Source organism: Phaseolus vulgaris, chromosome 2 (genome assembly GCF_000499845.2).
Source record: "Phaseolus vulgaris cultivar G19833 chromosome 2, P. vulgaris v2.0, whole genome shotgun sequence".
Classification (NCBI taxonomy): domain Eukaryota; kingdom Viridiplantae; phylum Streptophyta; class Magnoliopsida; order Fabales; family Fabaceae; genus Phaseolus; species Phaseolus vulgaris.
The window spans coordinates 34,399,653-34,424,531 of NC_023758.2; the positions used below are offsets into that span (position 1 = coordinate 34,399,653).

Genomic DNA, 24,879 nt, shown 5'->3' on the forward strand with positions numbered 1-24,879 from the left:
ACATGAGAACTTTTATAAAAAAAAAAGAAAAAAATGTAATTATTCACTAATAATTTATTTATTTGTTTAATAAAATAAATAATTAAATATATTTTTTAAAATAATTAAATAACTTCTCTTTTACATTTAATTATTTTTCAAATATATTAATATAGAATCAAATTTATTCTATTATCAATCAAATATACTAACACTTTATCTTTACTTTCACTAATTTTTCCTTCGATTCAAACAACCTTTTCACTTCTTTCTTTTTCTTTTTCTTTACCTTTTCCATCCTCCTTGATCTATTTTCAATTTCATTAAAATGTGAATAATTTTTCTTAAATTTTAGTAATATATACACAAATATTCAATTTCAATTTTAATATGATCAAATCACACAAATATTCTTTAAAAATTATTAAAATCATTCCATGTATCTTTTTCACGATCTATATTTTACTTGTTCAAAACTAAAATAATCTGTATGAATTTTAAATAAGCTGAACTGGTGAAATTGAGTCAGAATATAATCTGACTCGATTGTTGCTTATGCCTATGTTCGATTCACATTCAAAAAAATATTTTTCACATAAAAGAAATTTTCATATTTAAAAAAATCGCAGGTATGATTTATCAACTATTTTAAAAGCATTGTGATTATGATTTTGTAGTTTGTATAGGAATAAATTTACATATTAAAAATTAAAATTTTGAAATATCTTTATAAATTTATGAAATTTGAAACATTTTCGTGAACTTTCAGAAAACATTCAAAATAGCAATAGCCAAAAAAAAAAAACAAGATTCGTTGAAAGAAAAATAATTAAGTTTTCTCATTAAGAACTATGATCTTTACTATAAAAATATTGAAAATGAAATATATTAATTTAATTAAAATTTCGCATAAATAAGAAGAAGAATAAACTTATATTTGAGAGTATTATCCAAAACCAGTTTTGATATTGACGGAAAAAAATATTTGAATTGATTAAATATTACTACAAATAATAACCGACTTTTTAAATTTATCTATTTATAAATATGAATATTTATATATATATTTTTTATAAAAGTTTTTAGGTAAGATATTTTTATGCAATTTGACATCTCAGGTACTTAACAATAATCATTTGTCATCATATATCACATGGAAAAAGTATTACTAAAAAAAGAATACAAAAAAAATATTATGAAACTAGACCAAAACTCGTATATTTACAAAAACGATACATAAGTAAACTATACTTATTCATAAATAATTATAAGAACAAACTAGATGGAAGCCTATTATACCAATTAAATAATTCTTTATGAATAAATCTTAAATTAGTTAACTTTTTTTTTAAAATAAAAGCTTTTATGTTAGGCATCACTATGCAACTTAAGATCTTACTTACACTGACACCTCAAGTAACAACAATCATTTACCATCACATGAAAAAAGTATTATTAAATAAAAAAAATACAAAAATACGGGAGAACTAGACCAAAACTCATATGTTAACAAAAACGATATATACTTAAATTAGCTAGCTTATCAGCACACGCATTCCATTAAAAAAAGTATTTCTATTTCTTCATTCTGTTATTGTTTTAAATTATGAAGTCATTCTCAATTTAATTGATACTTTATTTTAAAATTTATACTATTATTATAATTATTTTATATTCATTTAACACTATGAAGAAAATCACATGTTATTCTCAATAATATTTTTATTTAATTTTAAATAATTGTAGAAAAGTATTGAATAAATATTTAAATGGAGGATGGTATAAATAAAAACATGTTTATCACTAAAAAAATAAATCTAAGACAGAAAAATTATACCAAAAAATTGATATAATTTTATTTGAAAGAGAAGAATGATATAATCAAACAATACCTACAAATTTTATACCAAAAAGGAAAGATTGATATAAATTTTTATTCGAAAGACAAGAATGATATATAATGAAATCCAACCTATTGTGATCTTGATTATAAGGAATTATTTTACAAAGAAAGACATCTTAATCAAATATAAACGTATTTTGTTGTTTTAAAAAAAAATCTAATTATCTTTAACCACACGGTATTTTTTTTGTATAGTCTAAAAAAACACCATTAGATCCTAAATCTAAGTAAAAGCTTAATTGAATAGTATAATTTTTATAAAAGATATTTTAAAATTCATATAACCAAATACACCTACTTACTTAGTTAAAAATACTTTTCTTATTAAATCTATTTTTTATGTAATTTAATTTCTCTACGTCGACTGAATTAAAATAATATATTTTATATTTATAGTTAAAAGTATGAAAATTCAATTGTCGCCTCATTTTTCCTAACAATAAATAAATTCATTTCTAAATGATACTAACTAAATTTTTTATTGATAATATTTTGAAAGTATAAGAAATTAACAATATATATATATATACACATATACATATATTTACATTTATGTATTTTTTATCAAATATTATATTGTTTATAACTTTGTTTTGAAAATAATTTTTGTTGATCCACTCATTAAATTATAATTTAATATTATTATGATAATTTATGTAAAAAATTGTTAAAATTAATAACAATAATAAAGATATAAAATAATTTTAATTTTTTAGTATATTTTGAAAAATATATTTTTATATTGATTTTGTTTTAATCAAAATAATATATAATTGAATTGAAAGAAATAATGGTGAATTTTGAAAAAATATGATTGAATTGAAAGATATTTAATGATACACGAGGACAATTTGTTATCTCACATATAAAGATGATTTTGTGAAGTAATAAAAGTTTTCATCAATATTATTTCTCAAAATTCACTTTGTTAATATATTTATTAGCCAATGTCAATGATTAGAATCATTCTAAATATTTTACTTACCAGATAAAGAAACCATGAATTAAGTTTAAAAGATTTAAGTCATGAAATGTATTTAATTTTTTATAAAGAAAATAATAAAAATGTATTTAATGTCCGGATTCTGCAATATAATGGTTTAGATTTTTGGAATTAATTAGGGATAATCTAACAGTAATCAAAAGCGATAAAAAAAAATGAATGATTAAAAAGGAAATTAAAATCTCGAATATTATATAATCACAGATTTGGACAGCCCTCATTGTGCTCTCATGCTATATATGTGTATGAACTGAAGAAAACCACAAAAGCTCAAGAGATAATACAAATCAGACTTTTGTCAAAAGGAAAACGATTACGCACAAACGGAAAAGGAAGATCAAAGAGGTATGAACATTTATATGTTAACGAAATAGTAATTTTTTTTGAATCATTAAATGTTAATGTTATTTATTTATGTTTTATGCATGTGTATGAAAACTTTGGTTTTATTGGATCGTTCTTGTTTTGTTTTATATCTTCAACTCAACACTGTCATCTGAAACGATTAACACCTTTGAAATTCTTGATGCAAAGAAACAGTTTTGAAGTTAAACAATTCTGTTGTTGCAGAATCTTATTGTATATTACTATTCGGGTATATAAGTTTTGTGTAGAACTAAAGGTTTGCAATCTTTATTGTATATAGCAGAAAATGGGGCGTGGAAGAATACCTATGGATCTGATTGAAAAAGAGAAGGCTCGAAAGACAACATTTCAAAAGAGAAAGAACGGATTGATGAAGAAAGTTTACGAGTTTTCGACTCTTTGTTCGGTGGATGTTGGTGTAATTATCTTTGCATCAAAGTTTCTTGATGAACCTGAAATATGGCCACAAGATCCAAGAAAGTTAAAATGTGTGATCGAGAAATATCTGAACACCACCAGTGATAGGCGTCCGAAGGTGTATGATGTGGAAGAGTATTTCAGTGAAAGGATGAAAAGGATTGAAGGTGATATTTCCAAAGTGCAGAAAGGGAAGATCCAGCTCATGTACCCAACCTGGGATGACTCTTACGATGCTCTTGGAGAGGAACAGTTGAGGATGTTTGTTAGCATTCTGGATTCTAAGCTTGATGTTTGTACTCAAAGGATGAATATGTTGAAGCAAGATTCAAACGGGAAAGCAATAGTAGAATTAGTCAAAGATGAAGCAGGTGTTCCCTACATGGCCCAAAATTTAGGTAGTCATCTCAATTTCATGCAGAACATGTCTCAGACACAGGTTTTCCCTCCTAATGATAACAGCCAAGTACCATTTTATCCATTTCATCTAAGCCAAAATGTACCTTCTTTGTTTCAACTGGGCCAAAACTTTAGGCAATTGATGGAAAAAAATGGAACTGTGGATTGGGGTAATCAAGTTGGTGCAAGTGATGATCACAAAATGGGTACACAACAGGAGAATGGATCAGACAAAAACCAAAACTCCTCATCATCATGTTATTACAATGGAAATATGCAAACAATGCAGGCATATAATAATGGTGCTTTGCAAACTCTTCCTTCTCAATTGCAGTTCGATGCAACATTCCAGACCCTGTCAAATCGACCAGGTCCACCACGGGGATTTGACCCTAATGGCTATGATGATTCAAATATGCTTCAACCTCAGTTTTTAAACTATATGCACAGGAGGAAGTAGGTCCCATTCATTCAAACATGTATGTTTTTTATTATAGTATAGTCTCTTCTGATTTTAGTTTTTTCTTCTTTTTTTTGGCTCTTCTTGCTTAAAAGAGTTACCACAATAATTTTGTATTTAGATTTTTTTGATTTGTTCGTTTGGAGAATTTTGGTACAATGATTATTGTAATTAAATTGTGTGAAATATGCAGAATGAATTCCTACATTTAAATCAGTGAGCAATATTTATTTTTAGACTGATTAGAAAGACATAATAACAAGTATTTGTTATTATTTTACTAATCATTTTCATCTTGAGTAATTCTGTGTATATTTGGATGTCACACAGGCATAAAGTTGTATTAGCTAATGTAATTAACACTTCTAGAATTTATTTTATTTTCAGCTAATTTTTTCTGTAGATTATTATATATAAAATTCCCAGGTAAAAAATTCACAGTGATATGTTGAAGGATAAATATTTTTTACAAAGTTAAAATTTTCAGAAATTTTAGCGAATTTTCTTATGAAAAATGTATAAGTTTCAACGAAATTTTCTATAAGATATTCAACAAAGTATTATTCCGGCAAGTCAAATCCAAAATAAAATTTGTAGAAAATTTCATAATAATTTTTAATCAGTCGTAATTTTTTTTCATTGAAGTAATAGTAAAATTTGATTAAGTTTTTCTAATTTTTTATTATTTCTTCATTCCTTCATCTATTTTTTGCATTTTTTTCATGAATTAAGAATAATTTATTTTTTTAATTTACTAACCTAAGTTTATAAGTTATTTAGATTAACTAGCTAGTATGTATGCAAACTTATCTTTAAGATGTAATTAAAAACAAATTAGAAAGAGACATGAAAAATAAAGAATATAATTAAAGATTACAAAGAAAGTAAAAGAGTAAATATATGTTTTTAAAAAATATGTAAAAACAAGGGATTTGATGGTGTTTTACACCGTGATAATTTGCGAGTTCTAGAACACAAAAATTATAAAGTTTCTTTGATACTGTAATAGTAAAAAATAAGTTCTCTATAACCGTTTTTTTATTTTTATTTTTTATCAAATTCTGTAGTTACCAAACATGATGTAGTCTTGAACTTATTTGGATTAATATATGCGAATATATTTGTTGGTTATTTTTAATTAAGTATTTAATTATAATTGAATATATGCGTGGTTATTTGTCCTTATTATTAGAGGGTTAAAAAAATCTATAAATAATACATATGAATCACATTGGTAATACTTAATTTTATTTGTTCTATTCTTGATAAAAAAAAACTTATGATGAATTTTTTTTTGAAGGTGCACCTATAACACTCTAGAAAATAACATCTAACTATTACAATACAAGTTCTACATATTTCTATACAAGCATAAAGTTTTTCAAAACATTCCTAATACATGATTAGGACATATAAAAATACAAATATTTACAATATAAGTTTCAAAATCAACACCCTAAAGCTCTTCAGATCCTCAAACACCTGCTTGTGTACGTAGTACAGTCATCACAGTTCAAACAAAATAAGAAAAGCAAGGGTAAGCTAGTGAAAATAGAATTTTATAATATACACAATTAAATCAAAAGAGAAAACCAAGTTACATGGTCAATTTCTCAAATTATTCAATCCTCTTCAAATCTCAACAATAAAACAATCACATAGATCTCACATGGATCTACACATTCAGAATATTCAACAAACAATGTCTTCCGGAAGACCCGTATTAAGTAAGTCCTACCAGAGACTTACACCTGATCCAAAGATTACCAGCGAATCCAATAGAAAGGATCAGGATAAGTTCAATACAACCCAAGCCGTGCATGAACTCCCCCATCAGCTTCTCACAGTGCGCATGAACTCCCCTATCAGTTTCTCACCACCTGATATCTTAGTCTATGTGACTTAGATCATCAATGAAGCTCGGAGATCTCTGTTACTACATAGGCATCAATACTTAATACACAACAAACATCAGTCCATATATTATCCCAAATGTATGAATTCAATTTCATACCATTTCATCATACAATATCATTGCAAACACGATCTACAACATTCAAAAAACGTAATTAACATAAAAAAAACAACATTTAAATATTAAACCATCAAAATATAATATTTTTACAAATTTAAATAATATATAAAATAAAATCTAATATATAAATACACAACATTCCTGCAAGAAAAAATTGAATATTGGGATCACATTCCTTCCGCATTCAGATCTTCTATCCTAGGGTGTTATTAAAAATTAAATTTTGTTTCTCTTACTTCAATTGCTTGCTTTCCAAGCAACTTTTAGAATTTTATTTCCCACAGGATAAACTTCAAGATTTACGGGCCTAATGCAAATTATTCAAATAGAATAAAAATTCAGTATATAATAGAATAAGTTGAGAGGATTAAACTTCTCAACTGACCCCACCAAGATTGATGACGTGTTCCTTAACTTGCCAGCTACAACGTGATCCGATCAGAGATTCTAAAATAGATGAAGATCGGGAGAGAAAATTAAGAGAGAGAAAAAAAAGAGAATATGAAGAGAGAGTGAAAGAAGGAAATGGCACTGTGAAGGAGTCCGGCTTCTGTTTTTGTTTTTAAGAAAAGTTACGTTGTTACATACCTATTTTGAATCATTAATTTAAAATTCATAAATAAAATATTAAAAAACCTGGAAGTAAGAAATTTCTCTCTTTCACAGCTTAGAAGTAGGGTGACAAAGTAGCACAAGTGGGTTTGAGTTTAAAGACCTTATAAGGTTTCTTTTTTCTTCTTAATAAACTGTCCATAAGAATGATTCTTTTTTTATTTTTTTCTCTCTCCACAATAATTGCATAACAAAAGTAAAATCAGTTTATTACTTTTAATTATTTTTTTTCAAGAACCCATATTCCTTTTTATGGTGTAACCAAAACAAATATTTCATTTTATGATTATATAGAAATAATTTGTTTCAAATAAAGGAAAATCTCTACAGTTTAAATAATAAATAAATGAAGGTTACAACTATTTGTGTTTTTCTATATAGGAAGCTGGAACTGTTAACAAAATTTGCACTCCGTGAATTTCCTCCCATTTGTGAATGCTCCAAACAAAGAAAACAATCAGGTTGATATTATGTGATTCACACAAAAAATTAATGATTCATTTTCACTTACCTTAGCAGTTGGAAAGGATAAAAACATATAGGTAATGAATGTTTCACATGTGAGAAAGAAGACATCAAGAGAATGTCAGAGGTTTGGCATGTTCTGAAGAAATCACTTCATTGCAAATCTCATTCATCAGAAGTTCATGATCCGCAGGAAAGTAGAAGAGATGAGAGAAAGAAACATTCTAAGAGTGTGAGAGATGAGAGAAATAAGAGACAGTCAGAAAACCAAGTTAGCCATGAAATTTTCTTTGATAGATCAAGTGGTGAGATTAAGATTTGTCCATGTTATCCTAGTTCTCAAGGCCATGAAGATGGGAATGGTATAGAAGAGCCTCCTTCTGCAACAATACTTTCATCAAAAACACTTTGTGTTGATTGTGATGAATGTCATGTTTTCTCAAAGAAAAAGGTGGTCAAAGATTCTAATCATCATCCCCCAATATCAACACGTCATCGTCAACGTGAAGACAAAATCAAATCTAGTCACACTGTTGAACAACAAGAAAATGCCCATCTACATTCAGGTAAGATCACTACTTTTTCTAGGAAAATTAATGAGTTTGAAGTGTTTATAAATATATTACACTAGTTTGACGATTTAATAATATAGTTTTATGTGTGAATATTTGGAACATTTGGAGATATTCATGTGATTTTTGGGACTTTACAGAGGGTTTTGAACTCGTGAGAATGTATCCGGTTTAGGTTTCTTAGTTTTGGGTGAAAAAGGAAATTATGGTTCACCAAAGTAAAAGGCTTCTCCTTCATTTAAACATGGATTTGACCAGTTCTAGATTTGTCGTAATTTCTATCTGTAATAGTATATTTTGTTTTCTTTTAGATTTTTCATTGTATGTGTTTCTGCTGAGTTTTTTTTTTTCCATAACTCATTATGTTGTACCAACACTAAAGATGAAAGAGCACCAAATTTTTGTAAACTATTAAAATTGCAAATGAGTAAAATTATTTTCGAATATTTATATTTTACTAGTTAATTACTTGTTTATTTTTTTATTTAATTACAAAAGAAATTAAGTTTGGAATTAAATTTGATTTTTTAAGTGTGTATAGGGACGACAAAGTAGGTTGGATTTGACAAACCGATCCACTAGCTCGTCTCATTTAGGTAGAGTGAATCAAACTTTTGAACCCGTTAGTTCGTATTGACTCGGCTGGCTTATCCACTAACTTACCCTTTTTTTTATTTTTAACACTTTCAGAGAGAAATCTTATGATTTTGGAATTAAAATTGTTGGTGATAATATTTTATATAAAACTTTATTTACATTAATTTTTTATATATCATTTGATTCGTTGAAGGATTGTTAACATTTTTTTAATTAGAATATTAAAGTTTGATTTCATTTTATTGTTCTTTCTTGCATTTTTATTATCGAAAAAGTTGTATCAATGACTACAACTAAATTAATAGATCCAAAATAAATAAAAAAGTTAAAAAGTGACACAAGGAATTATCAATTTCAGTCCATACAACCTTACCATGTCAACCCCAGCTGCTTTTAACGAGTTAACATATTGAGTAAAAAAAAGTCCCAAGTGGCATGTTTTGGCATTGTTATGAAAATTTTAATTGAATTGTTTTTAGTGATTTTATTTATAAAAAATGATTATGAAGATTTTATTAATTTATTATTTTATATGTTGCTTATGGAAATATGTGCGTTAAAATTTGTTGACAAAACTCTAAGAATTTAATTTGAATTTTTTTTAACAGTCAATAAGTTATAATTATTTACTCAATAAATTGTGAAAAACTAATATTTTAATTTTTTTTAATTCACATGATAAACTTATTTTTTCTATTTATATAGCAATCTTTTATAATATTGTTTAATTTATCATTTCAATATATTTATAATTTCCTCATATTTCTCGCTTATCTTTACGTATCCTTTTCCTTGTAAGTACAAAAGACTCTGCAACATTAAATTATAAATAACAAAAATTATTTTGAAAATCCACATTTTTTCTTAATTCCATTTACCAACTCTGTGTATTAATAAAATATTAAATTAAATTATTAAATTAAATATTAATAAAAGTTATTGTAATTAAGATAGTCGTATAAATTTTGATAGATGTGAAAGTATGAGTACCTTGCAAATATAATAATTTGTCTGCAAAGAAGTATATATATACTAAAGTTTAACATGGAATTCTTTCAGTGATCCAACTTGAGAGAGAAGATTCCTCTAGCAAGATCATCGAACAAATATGTGAAGGTAACTTTATGGAAAATAAAGAAGAACAAATTGAATGTGTTCTGAGAGTCCAAAGCAAGAAAGAAACGTTTGCATGGTATGAGGAATGTAGGGAAATGGTAAGGGTGAAAGCAGAAAGGGTAGAAAAGGAGCACCCGAGATGCATTGTTGATGGAAATGAGGTATTGAGATTTCATGGCACAACAGTAGCATGTTCCATTGCTTCAAATCATTCTTCTTCTACCCTTTGCACTTTAGACCAATGTGGAGTGTGTCAAATTCTCAAGCATGGTTTTTCCTCCAACCAACAATCATTTCATGGTGCACTTGGGGTTTGCACCACTTCTACCAGTGGAAAAGCCATTCATTCAATTTCTTCATCCAACAACAAATCTGCCCTCAGAAAATGTGTAATCCTGTGCAGAGTAATTGCTGGGAGAATCCATAATCCTCTACAAGAGATTAAGGAAATGTCTGATCCAGGGTTTGATTCTTTGGTAAAGAAAATGAGAGACCTCTCAGAGATTGAAGAACTCATTGTTTTCAACCCTAGAGCTGTGCTTCCTTGCTTTCTGGTAATCTACAAAATCTGAATAAGTTCTACAAGCTATCTTTATTCCTTCTCTGAACACTTCCCTTTCAACAGAAGCATATACATGGTTTCTCACCACCCACTCAAACCTTATATATATCTCACTATGCTCTCTCTCTCTCTCTATATATACTCAAACCAATGGGCTTCTAACATTTTTTTGTTGTGTATCCATCACCAACTTCTTCTATCTATTGTTAAAGATAAATTTTACTTTCAAAATTACATATTAGAAAACTTCACTTACAAATATGATTTCATCAATATAATTCTAAAATTACTCTATTTTAATAAAATATTATTTCTTTTTTAATTATAATTTGGTACAGAATTATCAACATATCATCACTCATTTGTTAAATTATATTATATCAAAAAGTTATGAAAAATCTTATTTCTTATATATTGTCTAATGATCCTTTCATTTTATTCGAGATAACTTATTATTAGATTTCTAAAACTCTTGCAAAATTTGAAAAAGAAAGATAAATAAGACCAAAAAAATATGATAATAATAAATAAATAAAAATGATAAGAAAAAGTTATTATTATTACCAGATGAAAATCATTAAATAAAAATTAATTGTAAAGACCAAAATAATTAGTTACTACTTGACTAAATTAGAGACAATTTTATAAACTAAAAAAATTATAGGTATCTAAAGTAGTTTCTATTATTAATAAAAATTTATAAAATAGTTTATAAATTGGTATCTAACAATTAGCTACCAAGGTTTTAACTACTTACTACTTTATATTCTAAGTTAATCTCTATTAGTTTTTTGGAGACTAATTTAAAATTTAAAATATTAGTAGCTAGCTAATTTAGATACCAATTTAGAAATTATTTCATAAATTTATTCATAATAGAAACCATTTTAGTTACGAATAATATTTTAGTCTTTAAAATAGTATTTAATTTAGTCAATATATTAAAAAAAATTAAATTAATTTTTATTTAGTAATTTTTTGTAGTGCCACGTTGGAGCAAAGCTTCCTTAGTCGAAATGGAGTAATTTTTGGGCATAGGGAGGAATTGTCGTTTTTTAGGCAAAACTTCCTTAATCGTGTCTTTTGAAATGCATTGTGTGTGTTTTCGGGGATAATTGTTAATTTTTAAGCAAGAGTTTCCTCGGTCGAGTGTTGTGTGTGCATTCGAGAGGGATTATTAATTTTTAAGCAAGACCTGCCTCATAATGGTGTTCGATATTTCATTATAATTGAAAACTTCCTAAATGTGTTGAGGTCACAACAACATGAGAGAGACTCAACTTGTTGACAATACTCCGACAATCAAGTCAATAAGAGCATACAATATATCAGTGTAATATGTATGAATAGAATAATACTTATCTTACTTTTTGGGGTCATGCTCTATATATATAGTTTTTTGGTTGATCTCCTCCCATTTATCTTTTTTCACCAGAATAATATCACAAAAGATTTAAATAATAACAATAACTTTTATGTTCATAATAATATCACAACAAATTTAAATAATAACAATCACTTTTCCGATTACCTCACATCGGGAAAATAACTGATTAAGATCATATCGGTCATATAACCGATATAACTTGGACGATACACAACCTCCTAGCCTTGAGTCGAGCGAGCTAGGCGATGAGATTTTAGTCAATGTTCACATGAAAAAATCTTTGCATCAGAAGTAATTAAACCATGTGTTGTGTACTGTCCAGATATGTAGTAGTTTCGTCATATCGATCAAGACAACCAAGAATCATTTATAACATTTCACTTTAAAAGTAATTATCCATCTATACTAAAATAACCAAAGGAAATGAGACACCAAATATATTTGCCATAAAAGAGAAATTAAAGGGAGATATTCAAATTTTCTTTTGAAAGATAGAAAAAGGAAAAATATATCAAGAATAAGAAGTGGAAGAGAGGAAAATAACTAAAAGTTAGATGGATAACTAACAAATTTGGAGAAATAGATATGGATTAAAATATTTAATTTTACTCATAAATCTTATTCTAAATTAGATTTATATCTAGAATAGGTTTTGATCTTAGATTTTAAATTTTTATTCATGGAACTCTTTGTTAGATAATTTTGACTTTTATAAAATTCTTGAATGAAACTTGATATTAGCTTTTCATGAATTGGATAGTATTGTTAGCTTGATTTTGTTTTAAACTTGATTGGTTGGAAAATTGTATCCCTAGAGTAGTACCCCTATTAATCTTATTAATCCTAGGAAGACCTTAATTCACTTAGACATATCAAAATATTTGTGTAGTACGAGTTTTTATAGTTTTTCTTTTAGTTTTTGTTAATGTGAAGTCATGAGCTGCTAAAAACCTAATTGTTAGAAGATGATGTAGTTATCTGACTCCATTAATTTATGTTCTCCTTTTAAACATTATTTGGTAAATCATTTTAACTTTGTTCACACTTGTTTGACCTAGTTAACCAAATCATGATTTTATAATTTTAATTGCAAAAATCATTTCTAGAAATTAATATATTGATAAAAATTACAGTATAACCTACAACTAGAAACAAGGATAAAAACTATCAAACTCCTCGTCCTTAGTTCTTTAATATGGTTGTTTGACAAAGTCCATCAAAGAATAATGTTCTTTCTTAAATGATCTAGAAATTTTCTTATTGAGGAATTGAGTTAAAATTATTTGTAATTAAACTTGTTGACATGAAGAAGAATGAATTATACGGGAAAGAAAAATAAATCAATCTTCAACTACTCTGTCAATCCGTCATTCTTTAACTTTGTCACTTTTAAAGAGAAATCTCATACTTTTGAAATTAAAATTGGTATGGTCAGTATTTTATATACAACTTTATTTACATTAACTTTTTTATATATCATTTGATTAATTAGACTATTGTTGATATTTACTTTATTTTGTTAGATATTAAATCTTATTTGATTAAAATATAAAAGTTTGATTTAATTTTATTATTCTTTCTTACATTTTTATTGTCCAAAAAGTGATATCAATTTCCAAAACACAAAAATCACAAAAAAGGAAAAATTAAAAAGTGGCAGACCATCCCATCAGTCTGTCAACGCACTTTATGATGGGACAAATTACCAATTTAAGACCATATAACCTTAGTGGATCAATCTTCTAGTCGGTTTTGACAGGTGAGTGATGAGTTAGGTCAAAATGGATACTCATTTGCCACTCCTAACTATAATAGAGTAGTGTTAGTTTAATAATAAAAATATGATTTGTAATATATTATAATTTTGATTTTTTTATGTAATACAATATTTTATTTAAATCTAAAATAATTATTTATAACCATATTATACTAATATAAATAAATAAATGATAATTTAAAGGAAATTGTTACGTAATTATATATTTAAATTAGAGTATTATCATACTAACTTATCACTATTTATAAAAAATTCAATCATTTGAAAATACTACCCTTATATGTAATTTTTTTTACTATATAAATATTTGCCACCAAGATTTGAGTACTATATTTTTAAAAAAGAAAACATAATCATGAATATTAATTATTTTTTTTATTATAATTAAATATAGATTTTATTAGGTGTGCATTTAACTTATTATATTTTTTTAAGGAAACAAGGTACACATATTTTTTTCATATATAGTTGAATCTTATTTATAGAAAACTATAAATTACAAATGATAGAAATAAGTGATAAAAATGCTAATTAAATTCAAACTAAATATAAATAATAAATGACAAAAACTACTAATTAAATCTCAACTAATTAAACTCTAACTAATTAAATTTCATTTTTTACTAATTAAATTTTAACAATCCAACAATAGTATTAATCAAATTTCCAAAATTTTAGAATATAACAATGCCTTCCCAGAACAATATTCTTGTGCTCAAGAATGCAACTAGGATATTTCTTCAAATCATAGTAGAACTCCCAAAGTTGCATCTTGAGGAAGTTGATGATTCCATTTGAACTTGATTATCCTGCATGCAGGTAAATCAATTTTTGAAAAAACTGTAGATCCTGCTAATGCATCCGGTAAATCATCAACTAAGGAAACGAGAAATTTGTTGTTGACTGTGCCTTTCTTATAATTTAAATTCGTTATTTTTTCTAAACAATAGGTACAATTTAATTTTCTTATTCATAATTTAAATTATTTATCATAAATATAAACATATGATTTATACATTGAAAAACTATCTATTATAAAATTGAGTATATAGAAAAAGATTTATTTTTCTTAACATTTTAGCATTTTTTTATAAACCTAAAAGAACATTTATATGTTTTTCCTAAACCTAAACAAACATTTGTTCTGTACAAGTATACTAGTAATATCTATAGTAGTTGGTACTATTATAAGCCCTTTTCTGGGAGTGTTGGAGTGGCTTTTCGTTTGCACTTGGGTGGTACCTCTCTCTGCTCCTGTTGTGGGGGATCAGTTTAGCCTTTGATTCTATGGATCTTCACGAAAACCCCCAGAATTCTGGGATGAAGAAACGAAAGCCGGAGCAGGTACCACCTTATAACAATTCTCCTAAAAAAGATTCTTTTTTTTTTTCATATTTTTTGTTTGTTTGGAATTTGGTGCAATCGTTTGTATCAGTCATGTTTGTCTTGATTAGATTACGGGTAAAGTTTTGTTTTTTTATGGGCTTATGATCTTCTTCCTTGATCGTTGGAATTTTATAAACTCGCGCTTTTTCGTGTTCCTTCTGATGAAATATGTTTTTTTATACCCTCTTTTTCTTTTTGTTTTCTCCTGGTTTGATTTTTTGTTGTTTTACGTTTCACGTTATGGCTCATCGGGTGTGTTGAAACAATTGAAACATGGCCGTTAAATTTGTAGCGAAATTAACTAATGTGGGGGTGGGTGGGACAATGCTTAAAATGCCATAAAACTTCCTTTTCTAAGGATTCGACCATCAGCCTATCACCTTTGAAAATAGCCAAAAGACTGACTTGGAAACGTGTTTGTTAGTGCTTTTGATTTTGGAGTATGGAAGTATCTGTTAAATTTTGTTATTATATTTATATTACTGCTATGAAAAAGCATGAACCCTGTCTTTTGTTTGAGGGCCACTTACACATGCCTGCACATTCTGGGTATGATCCTATACTGAACAACTAGTTGGTACATGGTTGTGGTTTAGAAATGATTCTGGGTATGATCCTATACTGAACAACTAGTTGATCCTATACTGAACCCCTAAAATTAGTGAGTTTGATAAGCACTCAAGCACTAGGGAACACCCCTTAAAGCTAGATATCAAGGGAGGAGAACCAATCTGCAAACTTCACAGAACATCCCATACTACTCAATGCGAGACTTAAGCACCTTATAATATACCTAAGTCCCTATCACAGTTGAGTTCATAGCCTCTATCAATATCTGTGGCTGAATCTTAAGTATGCCTGCAGTTTAGTAATAGTGTTCTTACATCCTGCAACATAGGCAGAGATCTTATGACATGGGGGCTTACTAATTTTTACATTGATGCAAAGTTACTTCCTGTGTCAATCCTGCATATCATATTGTGCTATTCCAAAATGATGGGTTATTTTTGACGTGATTGTGGTTGGAAGAGAAAACATTTATTGGGTGAAAAAGGGTGTGTGTGTGTGGCTGGGGGGATAATGAACAGGGTGAAATATGTGGCAGTGTAAAACTATTAAGTTATCCTGACTCTTTTGCTTGGTGATGAGCCCACGTGCTTAGCATGACCTTTGACTTTTAATCATTTGCAGGATGATGCTTTGATCAGTGATCATGGAAATTCTATGAGTGTAGGAGAGTCATCTGGGAGTGGTGATCTCTGCAAGAGTTCTACCTCGGGATCACTGAATTCAAACAATCAAAATGGTTCCACTTCTGACATTTCATGTCCAGAAGATGAGGATATGATTGATGATGATGCAGATATGATTGATGATGATGATGCAGATGAAGATGCTGATTATGCTTTTGGTTACAATGATGATATTTATGAAGATGATTATTCAAGTATGCAGGATCAATTTGACAGTGTGGATTTACCTCCTGGGGTGGAGGCATCCCTGCCTTGGTTGAAGGACATTTCTTCTAGTGAATGCAAGCAAGCTGTTGCCTTTCCCCGTACAGAATCTAGTTCGAAGGGAAAGGTGGATGAAACTAATGATACGGTCATGCAGAAGTTTCAACAATTCAAGCAATTTGATACTGTTGATTCTTTTCCTGATCATCACTATGATAAGGAGGGAACTTCAGAGTCACAGGTGATAAATATTGGGAAACTATTTTTGAATGATAGGTTGCATATGCAGGACATATATTTTTAGAGTTATGAACTAATGATACATGAACATCTCATAACTCCAAACACATTCACAGTAAATATTTCTCTCTATCTCTCTCTTCCTATCATATAATATCATCTATCATTCATACACTTCTCTTTTTATCTCTCTAGGTGTCTACCCACTATTTCCCATACTTTTAATCAACTGATGGAATAGAATATTGCTTTTTAAAATGATACAGAAACCTAAAAATTGGGCCAAAAAGATCCAGGAGGAATGGAAAATTTTAGAGGAAAATCTGCCTGGTAAAATCTCTTTCTCTCTGTAGCAAAGATATTCTTTATCCTTTATATGCAAGATGATATTTGTTACTGTTGTGGCTTTGTCTAGAAATATGTTATTTGAAGTGTCTTCCTATTGCATTTTTTTCTATCCAGTTTTTTTAAATAACAATTGCCATCCTTAAAATCTATTTTGGGAGAAAGGTAAATCATCGTTTAACTTGTTTTCTTATAATCCATCCTTTTACCATTGTGGTGAAATCAAAACTATTCTTTATGATAATTTGCTTTCATTTTCAGACACAATCTTTGTGAGAGTTAGTGAATCAAAGATGGAGCTTCTAAGGGTTGTCATCATTGGACCTCAAGGCACCCCATATCATGATGGTCTTTTCTTTTTTGATTGCCTCTTTCCTTCTTGCTATCCTGCAGTTCCACCGGTATGTATCATCAATGTTTCACTTGTCTGGTGTCTTGTGCTGTGTATTATGTAAACTCATATTGTCTTCTGCAGAAAGTTCACTACCACTCAGGTGGCCTAAGACTAAATCCAAATTTATATCAATGTGGAAAAGTCTGCCTTAGTCTTTTGGGAACTTGGCATGGTAAGAATAGTGAGAACTGGATTACAGAAAAATCAACCATGCTACAAGTATTGGTTTCAATACAAGCTCTAATTCTAAACGAGAAGCCTTTCTTTAATGAGCCTGGATATATATCAACATATCCTGGTGCGGAGGGGCAAAGAAGATCTAAGGAGTACAATGAGAATACATTTATTTTATCCTTGAAGACAATGATGTATACCCTGCGTAAACCTCCAAAGGTCTGTAAACTAGAACAATATCTGATTCTGCATTATTGGGGTAGCTTCTGTCTTGATAGTTTGATATCTTAAGGGCTGTTTGTTTTGAGAAAATATTTTCTGTTTTAATTTTTATATTTTCATTTTTTATTAAAAAATGTTACCTTGTTTCCGTTTTGCTTAATTGTTTTCAAAGTTTATACAAGAGTGATACCAGAAAATTGGACGGGGACGATTGTGTAGGATGGTAAGGAAGAGACAAAACTTGGTTCTGGGGTGGGTTGGGGGGAGGGGTGTCATGAAGAAAACATAAAATTAAAACTACTGGGCAGGAAAAAAATGTTGAGGATACCACAGGAGCAGAAAAAGTAATGCAGAATATTTCTGAATTCTCACTTTCCAACCTGTTTCATTGCTTTTGCTGACCATTGGTCATTTGTAGCTTACTCTGCTATTTTCTTGAACACACTCAAACACCTGAATGTGATGTGTGTGGAGGCTGAAAACTGTCTAAATCATAATGGATCTCATGTATCTTTACCTTTCTTGTGGTGCAGCCCTTTGAGGATTTTGTTGCAGGGCATTTCCGAAACCGAGCATATTTCCTGCTGACAGCATGTAAATCATACGTGGAGGGGGCTCCGGTTGGGTCGGTTGTACATAATCTAGTTCCAAGTATTAGTTCTACAACTGCGGCTAACGGCCAAAAGGAATTCCAGTCAGCTGTGAGTAGGATGATGAATACTCTTATTGCATTTTTCACCAAAAATGGCTCCACAGACTGTGATGAGTTTCGATCTCTTGAGATTTATAACTTGTCTTCTGTGGCTACTGCAAACTTAGAGGTTTACAAGATAGAGTCTTCTGGCACAACAACATTGACCCAGGTGTGAATGTCCTTAGTATTTATTTATGCTGAGAATGGAGTGTAGTAGTGGATACCTTTTTCTCATACTTTTTGTGGTGATTTTTATGGCCCACATGACCACCCTCGTTGCTGATTATATAACCCCTAGTTGTAAAGATTTACATCCTAGTCTCTAGCTTTCCAAACATGGTTATTTATTTCTTATAATTTGCATGTTTCTTTAATAAAATGTCAATAGTTTTGAGATTATCTTGTGGAGTGGATGGTATATTTCCCAAATTTTCATTCTCGGTTGGTTGGTTGGACATCACACCAAAATCCTCTGTAAAGCATTGGATGGTATATATATATTATGATCAAATGTGCAATTCTTCTTTCTAAAACAGTAGGTTTTTTTTTTTTTTTTTTTTTCATTTTTCTGTCTATTTCTTCAAAAGTATTTGGTTGTTATTGTTTTTCTAAGTTATTTTCTCAATGATACCTCTATACAGTTATGAGTAAATTTTTTGAAAATGGAAATTGGTACTAAATATGTTTCGTCCTTTATATTTAATTGAGGTGTATTTCGAATTTAACTACTGTTTATGTAAGCAATTTTTTTCGAGAGTCTAGTTGATCTTAATTGAGAGAAGTATGAGTTATTGTAAATTCCGTATTCAATTTCTATGGAGAAAAAAATTATTAAAATTTTATTGTGTCTGCTTTGTTTATTTATTTTTACTACAAATTATATGTATCTTTTGGTATTGGTAACCCATCGGAATATAAACACAGCGTGTTTATTACTTATCATGCAAGGGAAGTAAAATGATTTAGATTTTACTTTAACTAAATGATTTTCCTAGAACTCTAAGACATCAATAATTTATTAAAAGATAGTGTATATTGAAGAATGAGTTGTGGGTTGGCTCACACCAAGCAAAAAATTGAAGGACGATCAGATACGTGAGTCAAACACCTTACTTGGTGGTGAGTTTTTTAATCAAGAGGGTTTAAACATTGGAATTAGCTTTAATTGCTTTTTTTCTATATGAACACGCACGCATTATGGTTAGAAACTTATAAATGTTTGTACGAGTAATCGTAGATTTTAATGATAAAATCTCCGTTATTTTTAACTGTTCGAATTCAAATTCAGCTACAATTTGAACATCCTTTAAAGATAGAAGTTAAAAATTCCGAGTACATTCTTAAAATGAAGAACCTTTAAAGAAGAAAAAGTAATAATATATGAAGATCCTTGGATTCATTTCATTAGAAATATAAAATGGTTAAACATGTTTTTTTTTTCTTGTACTATAACAAGTTTAAACTAGAGGTTTTTCAGTTTGACGTAGAAGAAAGAAAAACATATTTAATCTAAATATAAATTAAATCCATCTTAGAAAATACAAAAAGCTTAAACATAGTTAAATCAATAGACCAACTTGGGTCTAATTTGATCTTACTATGCTTTAATCATTGTCTCCAAATGTTAAAGATGTTATTTTTAATTACACTCCCACTTTTTATTTTGGTTGGGTATCACGTAACAGTTCACAGTTTCCACAATTCAAAAGTCTAAACGAACATTTCCAATAATAATTATTACAATGTAAAGAATATCAAACGGCATCCATACAAGCTTATAAGTAAAGAAATGTTCAAATAAGAATCATGACGGTGTATAGTTGGCATGAAAAGAAGCTTTAAGAAATTCTAAGTGAAGCTATATCAAGATATTCCCTAGTCAGCTATACCAAATACACCGCTGCAACTAATTTAAACTGCCACCAAGTAACAATCTACATTTGCTTCCTCACGTGAGAATGGATTTGTTTCTTAGCAAACATACCTGACATTAAAAAGTATAAAGTTTAGACAGGGAGAAAAGGCCAGATTGACACAGTAATATCAATCACAACATGCACAGATATTCCCTACCAATTGAGAGCTATAATAATAAGGTTGAATTTCCATGCTGGTCTAAACAGTGCCATTGAAGAAACTACCACAATTTGCACTATATGTAGCTTTCCTTGATCAATAGATTAATTGAAGACCTTGAGCATTATATTTTAAATCAGTAAATGGGAGTGAACATGTAATTCCACATTTAATTGCATATTCAGAATTGGTAATAGGGCCAGATTGGATGCTAAGATATGCTCTCATAATAGGATATTTCAGCACTGCACTAGAAAGTATTTACATCAATTGGATTCCAATGATATAAACATATAATCTCCCCATGGAAGGGCTCTGCTTATTGTGGCTTGGATCTCTAATTTACAACTATAGCAGTGAAGGAAGTTGGTGGAAAGGTGTCAACTTAGTTTGAGTTTTTGACCAATGGTTATCATCTGATCATTGTAGAAACTTGTAAATGTGTTATAACTTATACATACATCTATGCTTTTTCCAAAATTTAACATATAGCCTGTAGTATGGTTGATAGAGACAAATGAAGGAATTAGTTTAGTAAGACGATATTGGTTAAGCGTTTTTGCTTTTCAAAAAAATGTTAATGAATACTGAAATGCCATAGTGTGCTATTTGCTACCTGCATGTCAAGTATTCTCTGCAGAGATATGTATTCCAAAATAACAAGAATTCGTGCAATTACCAGAGCTAATAACAAACTATGTATGTATATATATCATTATATTCCACTAAACAACCTGCATGTTAAGAAATGGCCAAACGCAATTTATGTCACTAATTAAGAGATTGATGAGAAGGGAAGAGATGCACTACCTCTTGAAGAACCGAGTAGCATATCGAAGGACGAAACACATTAATACAATCACCAAAATATCTGCAAAAGCTTAGGAAATCCAACTAGCAGTACCATAGCAGACATGACAGCATATGAATTTAAGAAATCCCTTAACTCTTGGTCATAGTTTCAGTTGTCTTTCTAACCAAAATACGTAAACCACTATTGCTTACACTACCTTAGAAGTACGTGGAACACAAGTTTCCAACAATTGATGAATCCCAGTTGCATATTTTAAAGAAAACCAACACATAAGTATCTAAAAGTGATAAAAAATTTGCATTTCAGGAGAATAACAAAGAAAAAGAAAAACGAAAGAGTTGAAATCCATTTAAAAGATAGTGTAATAAAGGATACTGAAAGTACAACGCTCCCACCAATCCAACATATAGAGCCCAAAAGTCACATTGTAAAGGTAGATCTTGCGCTGAATCCAATTCATCTCTTCCTCAGCTGCACAAACAAATTTTCCTTTCTGGATCAATCAGAATCAAGACAAAAAGCTCCAAAAATCATCATATAAAATATTTGAAATTGTTGTTATCATGCTCAAGAAACACATAAGCATTGACTACAAAATAAGCAATTTATAGTAATCAAGCTCGAACAGTGCACTAATCATGGCTACAAAATAAGCAATTTATAGTAATAAATGGATACTAATTTTTCTATAAAGTAAAATATTACTGCATTAAAGAAACTCGTCTTTAATAATTAAAAGTCCAAAAGGAGCACAAGGAAAAAAGATACTCAAAAAACGAAGTAAAAAAAATGAAACAGTCAATTTAGAAATGGCTTTGGAACCTAAAACTTTTCATAGAAAACAGGGGTGCGAAAATACACCTCAAAACGCAAAACGTCCGTCGCATATAGTATTCTGAACCAATCGCACCCTAACAAACACCCCAAGCACCCCATTTATTTCAACCCAGGAACCGTGCAATTTCAAATCTAAGAACAATAACGAGATAACATACTCATCAACACAAGCATCAAACTCCTTACGAAGATTAACTAACAAATCTAACAAAATGGTCCAAAACGATAAGAATAACGAGGAAGTGAAATCGAGATGTTCGTTATAAGAATAGATTTTGGGATCAACGTTGGTTACCTTGAGATAATAGATCAAGAGACGAAGTTGGGTGCGATTGCGGTGGCTTTTGGGAATGGGACAGACAGCAAGAGGTCGACCACGACCACCACGGTAATCTCGGCGACAAGGAAAGAGAAGTACGTAGGAAACTCACAAATGGTAACAATTTTTATGTTTTTTTTATACAACTATATTGTTTTTTTGAATTTGTTTTGCATTGTTTGGAGGCCCTATTACTGATGTATTAAATTAAACCAACAAAATTGGCCCTTTATCTAATAAAAGTAGGATTGTGATTTGATTTCTATATTTTATAAAATTTGTAATTTAGTTTTTTTTCAATTTTAAAATATTTTCAAAAAAGGTAATTTTAGTTCCTATTTTTTTTTAAATTAATCAGTTATTTTAATTATCTATAATTTCATTTAATATTTCATTTTTAAAATATTTTACTACGTAACTTAGAGTAGAAAATATATAATTCGTAGAAGAAACTCTAAATAAAATTTTCGATAAAAAAATAAAAGTTAAAAAAGTGATTAATAATGGACCTAGATATCATTACTGAAAATTTTAATTTTCATATTAATATTATTAATATATAATTAGGTATTTTATTTATATTATCAATGTATAATTTTCATTTAATGTGATTAATATTATTTCAATATATATTTTTTTGGGTGTCAAAAATAAAAGAAGATGACAAATAATTAGATATACAAATACTATAATGACAATATAAAAATGTTATAAAAAAGTTATATATATATATAAATATATATATATATATAAATATATATATATATATATAACTTTCTATACATAATTAGTTTGTTATGTATAATTAGGTATTTTATTTATATTATCAATGTATAATTTTCATTTAATGTGATTAATATTATTTCAATATATTTTTTTTTGGGTGTCAAAAATAAAAGAAGATGACAAATAATTAGATATACAAATACTATAATGACAATATAAAAATGTTATAAAAAAGTTATATATTTATATATATATATATAACTTTCTATACATAATTAGTTTGTTATGTGCATTAAAAAAAAGTAAAAGAGGTCTATATATATTTTGTTTGCTTGAAAGACTAGACAATTAAATATTAGATAATTTATGAATAAGTGACAAATATCTCAGGAGTTAGATGAATAAGTGATGATTTTAAAGTAATATTAAATGTCTAGAAGATTGTTTAATTTTAAAAAGTAGTTTTTAGACATATAAATAATCTACCTTAACCTATCTTTTAAGTAATGTATGCTCATTTTAGTGTATTTTAGTGTGGTAACAATAAAAAATATAGCTATTTAAATAAAGTTTAATTTTTTCCTTAACAAAATAATATGTATGCTCATTTTAGTGTATTTTAGTGTGGTAACAATAAAAAATATAGCTATTTAAATAAAGTTTAATTTTTTCCTTAACAAAATAATATAAAAGTAAAGTACATCTTAAAGTTAAACATTTCTAATAAAAAGATTTGACAAAAAAATAATTTGGAAATATTGGGTCACAAATTTTTTTTTTACACATATAAATAGAAGCTTGTTACGCTTATGAAAAGTTGATGAATTGACAATTGAGATATGACGGAAAAACTGTTTAAACTTGCATATTCTTTCAAAGTTTATGAGTTATTAGATAAATCTTCTTCTAGACTTAGAAAAAACAATTAGAAGATGACTTAGTCAATTTTGCTTATGAAAAAGTGACAAATCTATAAAGTTAGATGATTTATATGAACAAATGACTCTAAAGCAACATTAAATAACTTAAAGATTGTCTACCTTAAAGAACAACGTCACAACTTTAAAACTAGATCCTAACATATGCATAATCTATGTGTTTATTTCAATATGATCGCATAGATGCTTAGCTAAAACTTGTATTTTTTTTCACAACAAAGGAGTATAATAGTGAAGTATTAATATAAAGTAAATCTCTCATGAAAACTTTGACATAAAGAGCAATGCAAAGACATTAGGTCACAACAAATCTTTTTATGATGCCTATACATAGAAGTTCTTCATTATTGACAATTTAGAAGCTTAGATAAAACTTGTCTTTATCTCAACAAATGAGTAAAATAAAAAAATTGTTATCATAAAGTAAACATCTCTGATGGAAAATTTTGACACAAAGGACAATGCAAAAGTATTAGGTCGCAACAATTTTTTTTGTGATACTTATAAATAAAAGCTCGTCATGCACATTAAATAATTGATTAATTAACGAAAATTAGACAATGAAAATTTGCTTAACATGCATACACTTTCATATTCTTTCAATTTT

General features: G+C 28.3%; 4 protein-coding genes across 5 annotated transcripts; 3 read left to right on the forward strand and 1 right to left on the reverse strand.

The window, feature by feature from the left end:
• The first annotated feature begins 3,537 nt into the window (after nucleotides 1-3,537).
• On the forward strand, nucleotides 3,538-4,527 carry LOC137809400 (floral homeotic protein AGAMOUS-like). The gene has a single exon (XM_068610518.1). The coding sequence runs from the start codon at nucleotides 3,538-3,540 to the stop codon at nucleotides 4,525-4,527; it is 990 nt and encodes a 329-aa protein (XP_068466619.1).
• A 3,230-nt stretch (nucleotides 4,528-7,757) lies between these two features.
• On the forward strand, nucleotides 7,758-10,496 carry LOC137809401 (uncharacterized). Its single transcript, XM_068610519.1, has 2 exons — nucleotides 7,758-8,205; nucleotides 9,868-10,496. The coding sequence occupies exons 1-2, from the start codon at nucleotides 7,758-7,760 to the stop codon at nucleotides 10,494-10,496; spliced, it is 1,077 nt and encodes a 358-aa protein (XP_068466620.1).
• Nucleotides 10,497-14,363: 3,867 nt separating this feature from the next.
• LOC137811634 (putative ubiquitin-conjugating enzyme E2 38) lies at nucleotides 14,364-18,961 on the forward strand. Its single transcript, XM_068613437.1, has 6 exons — nucleotides 14,364-14,994; nucleotides 16,228-16,734; nucleotides 17,000-17,063; nucleotides 17,340-17,479; nucleotides 17,554-17,865; nucleotides 18,402-18,961. Exons 1-6 carry the CDS (start codon nucleotides 14,938-14,940, stop codon nucleotides 18,735-18,737), a joined length of 1,416 nt encoding a protein of 471 aa, XP_068469538.1. The 5' UTR covers nucleotides 14,364-14,937; the 3' UTR covers nucleotides 18,738-18,961.
• Nucleotides 18,962-20,273: 1,312 nt separating this feature from the next.
• On the reverse strand, nucleotides 20,274-22,785 carry LOC137811635 (uncharacterized). Of its 2 annotated transcripts, none has more exons than XM_068613438.1 (4): nucleotides 22,585-22,785; nucleotides 21,828-21,923; nucleotides 21,449-21,509; nucleotides 20,274-20,546 (listed from the first exon to the last, which is right to left on the reverse strand). In XM_068613438.1, the coding sequence occupies exons 2-4, from the start codon at nucleotides 21,910-21,912 to the stop codon at nucleotides 20,534-20,536; spliced, it is 159 nt and encodes a 52-aa protein (XP_068469539.1). In that variant the 5' UTR covers nucleotides 21,913-21,923; nucleotides 22,585-22,785; the 3' UTR covers nucleotides 20,274-20,533. The 2 variants fall into 2 exon arrangements, with proteins under 2 accessions (XP_068469539.1, XP_068469540.1); XM_068613439.1 differs by having other exon boundaries at nucleotides 21,828-21,941; nucleotides 22,585-22,727.
• Nucleotides 22,786-24,879: the final 2,094 nt, after the last annotated feature.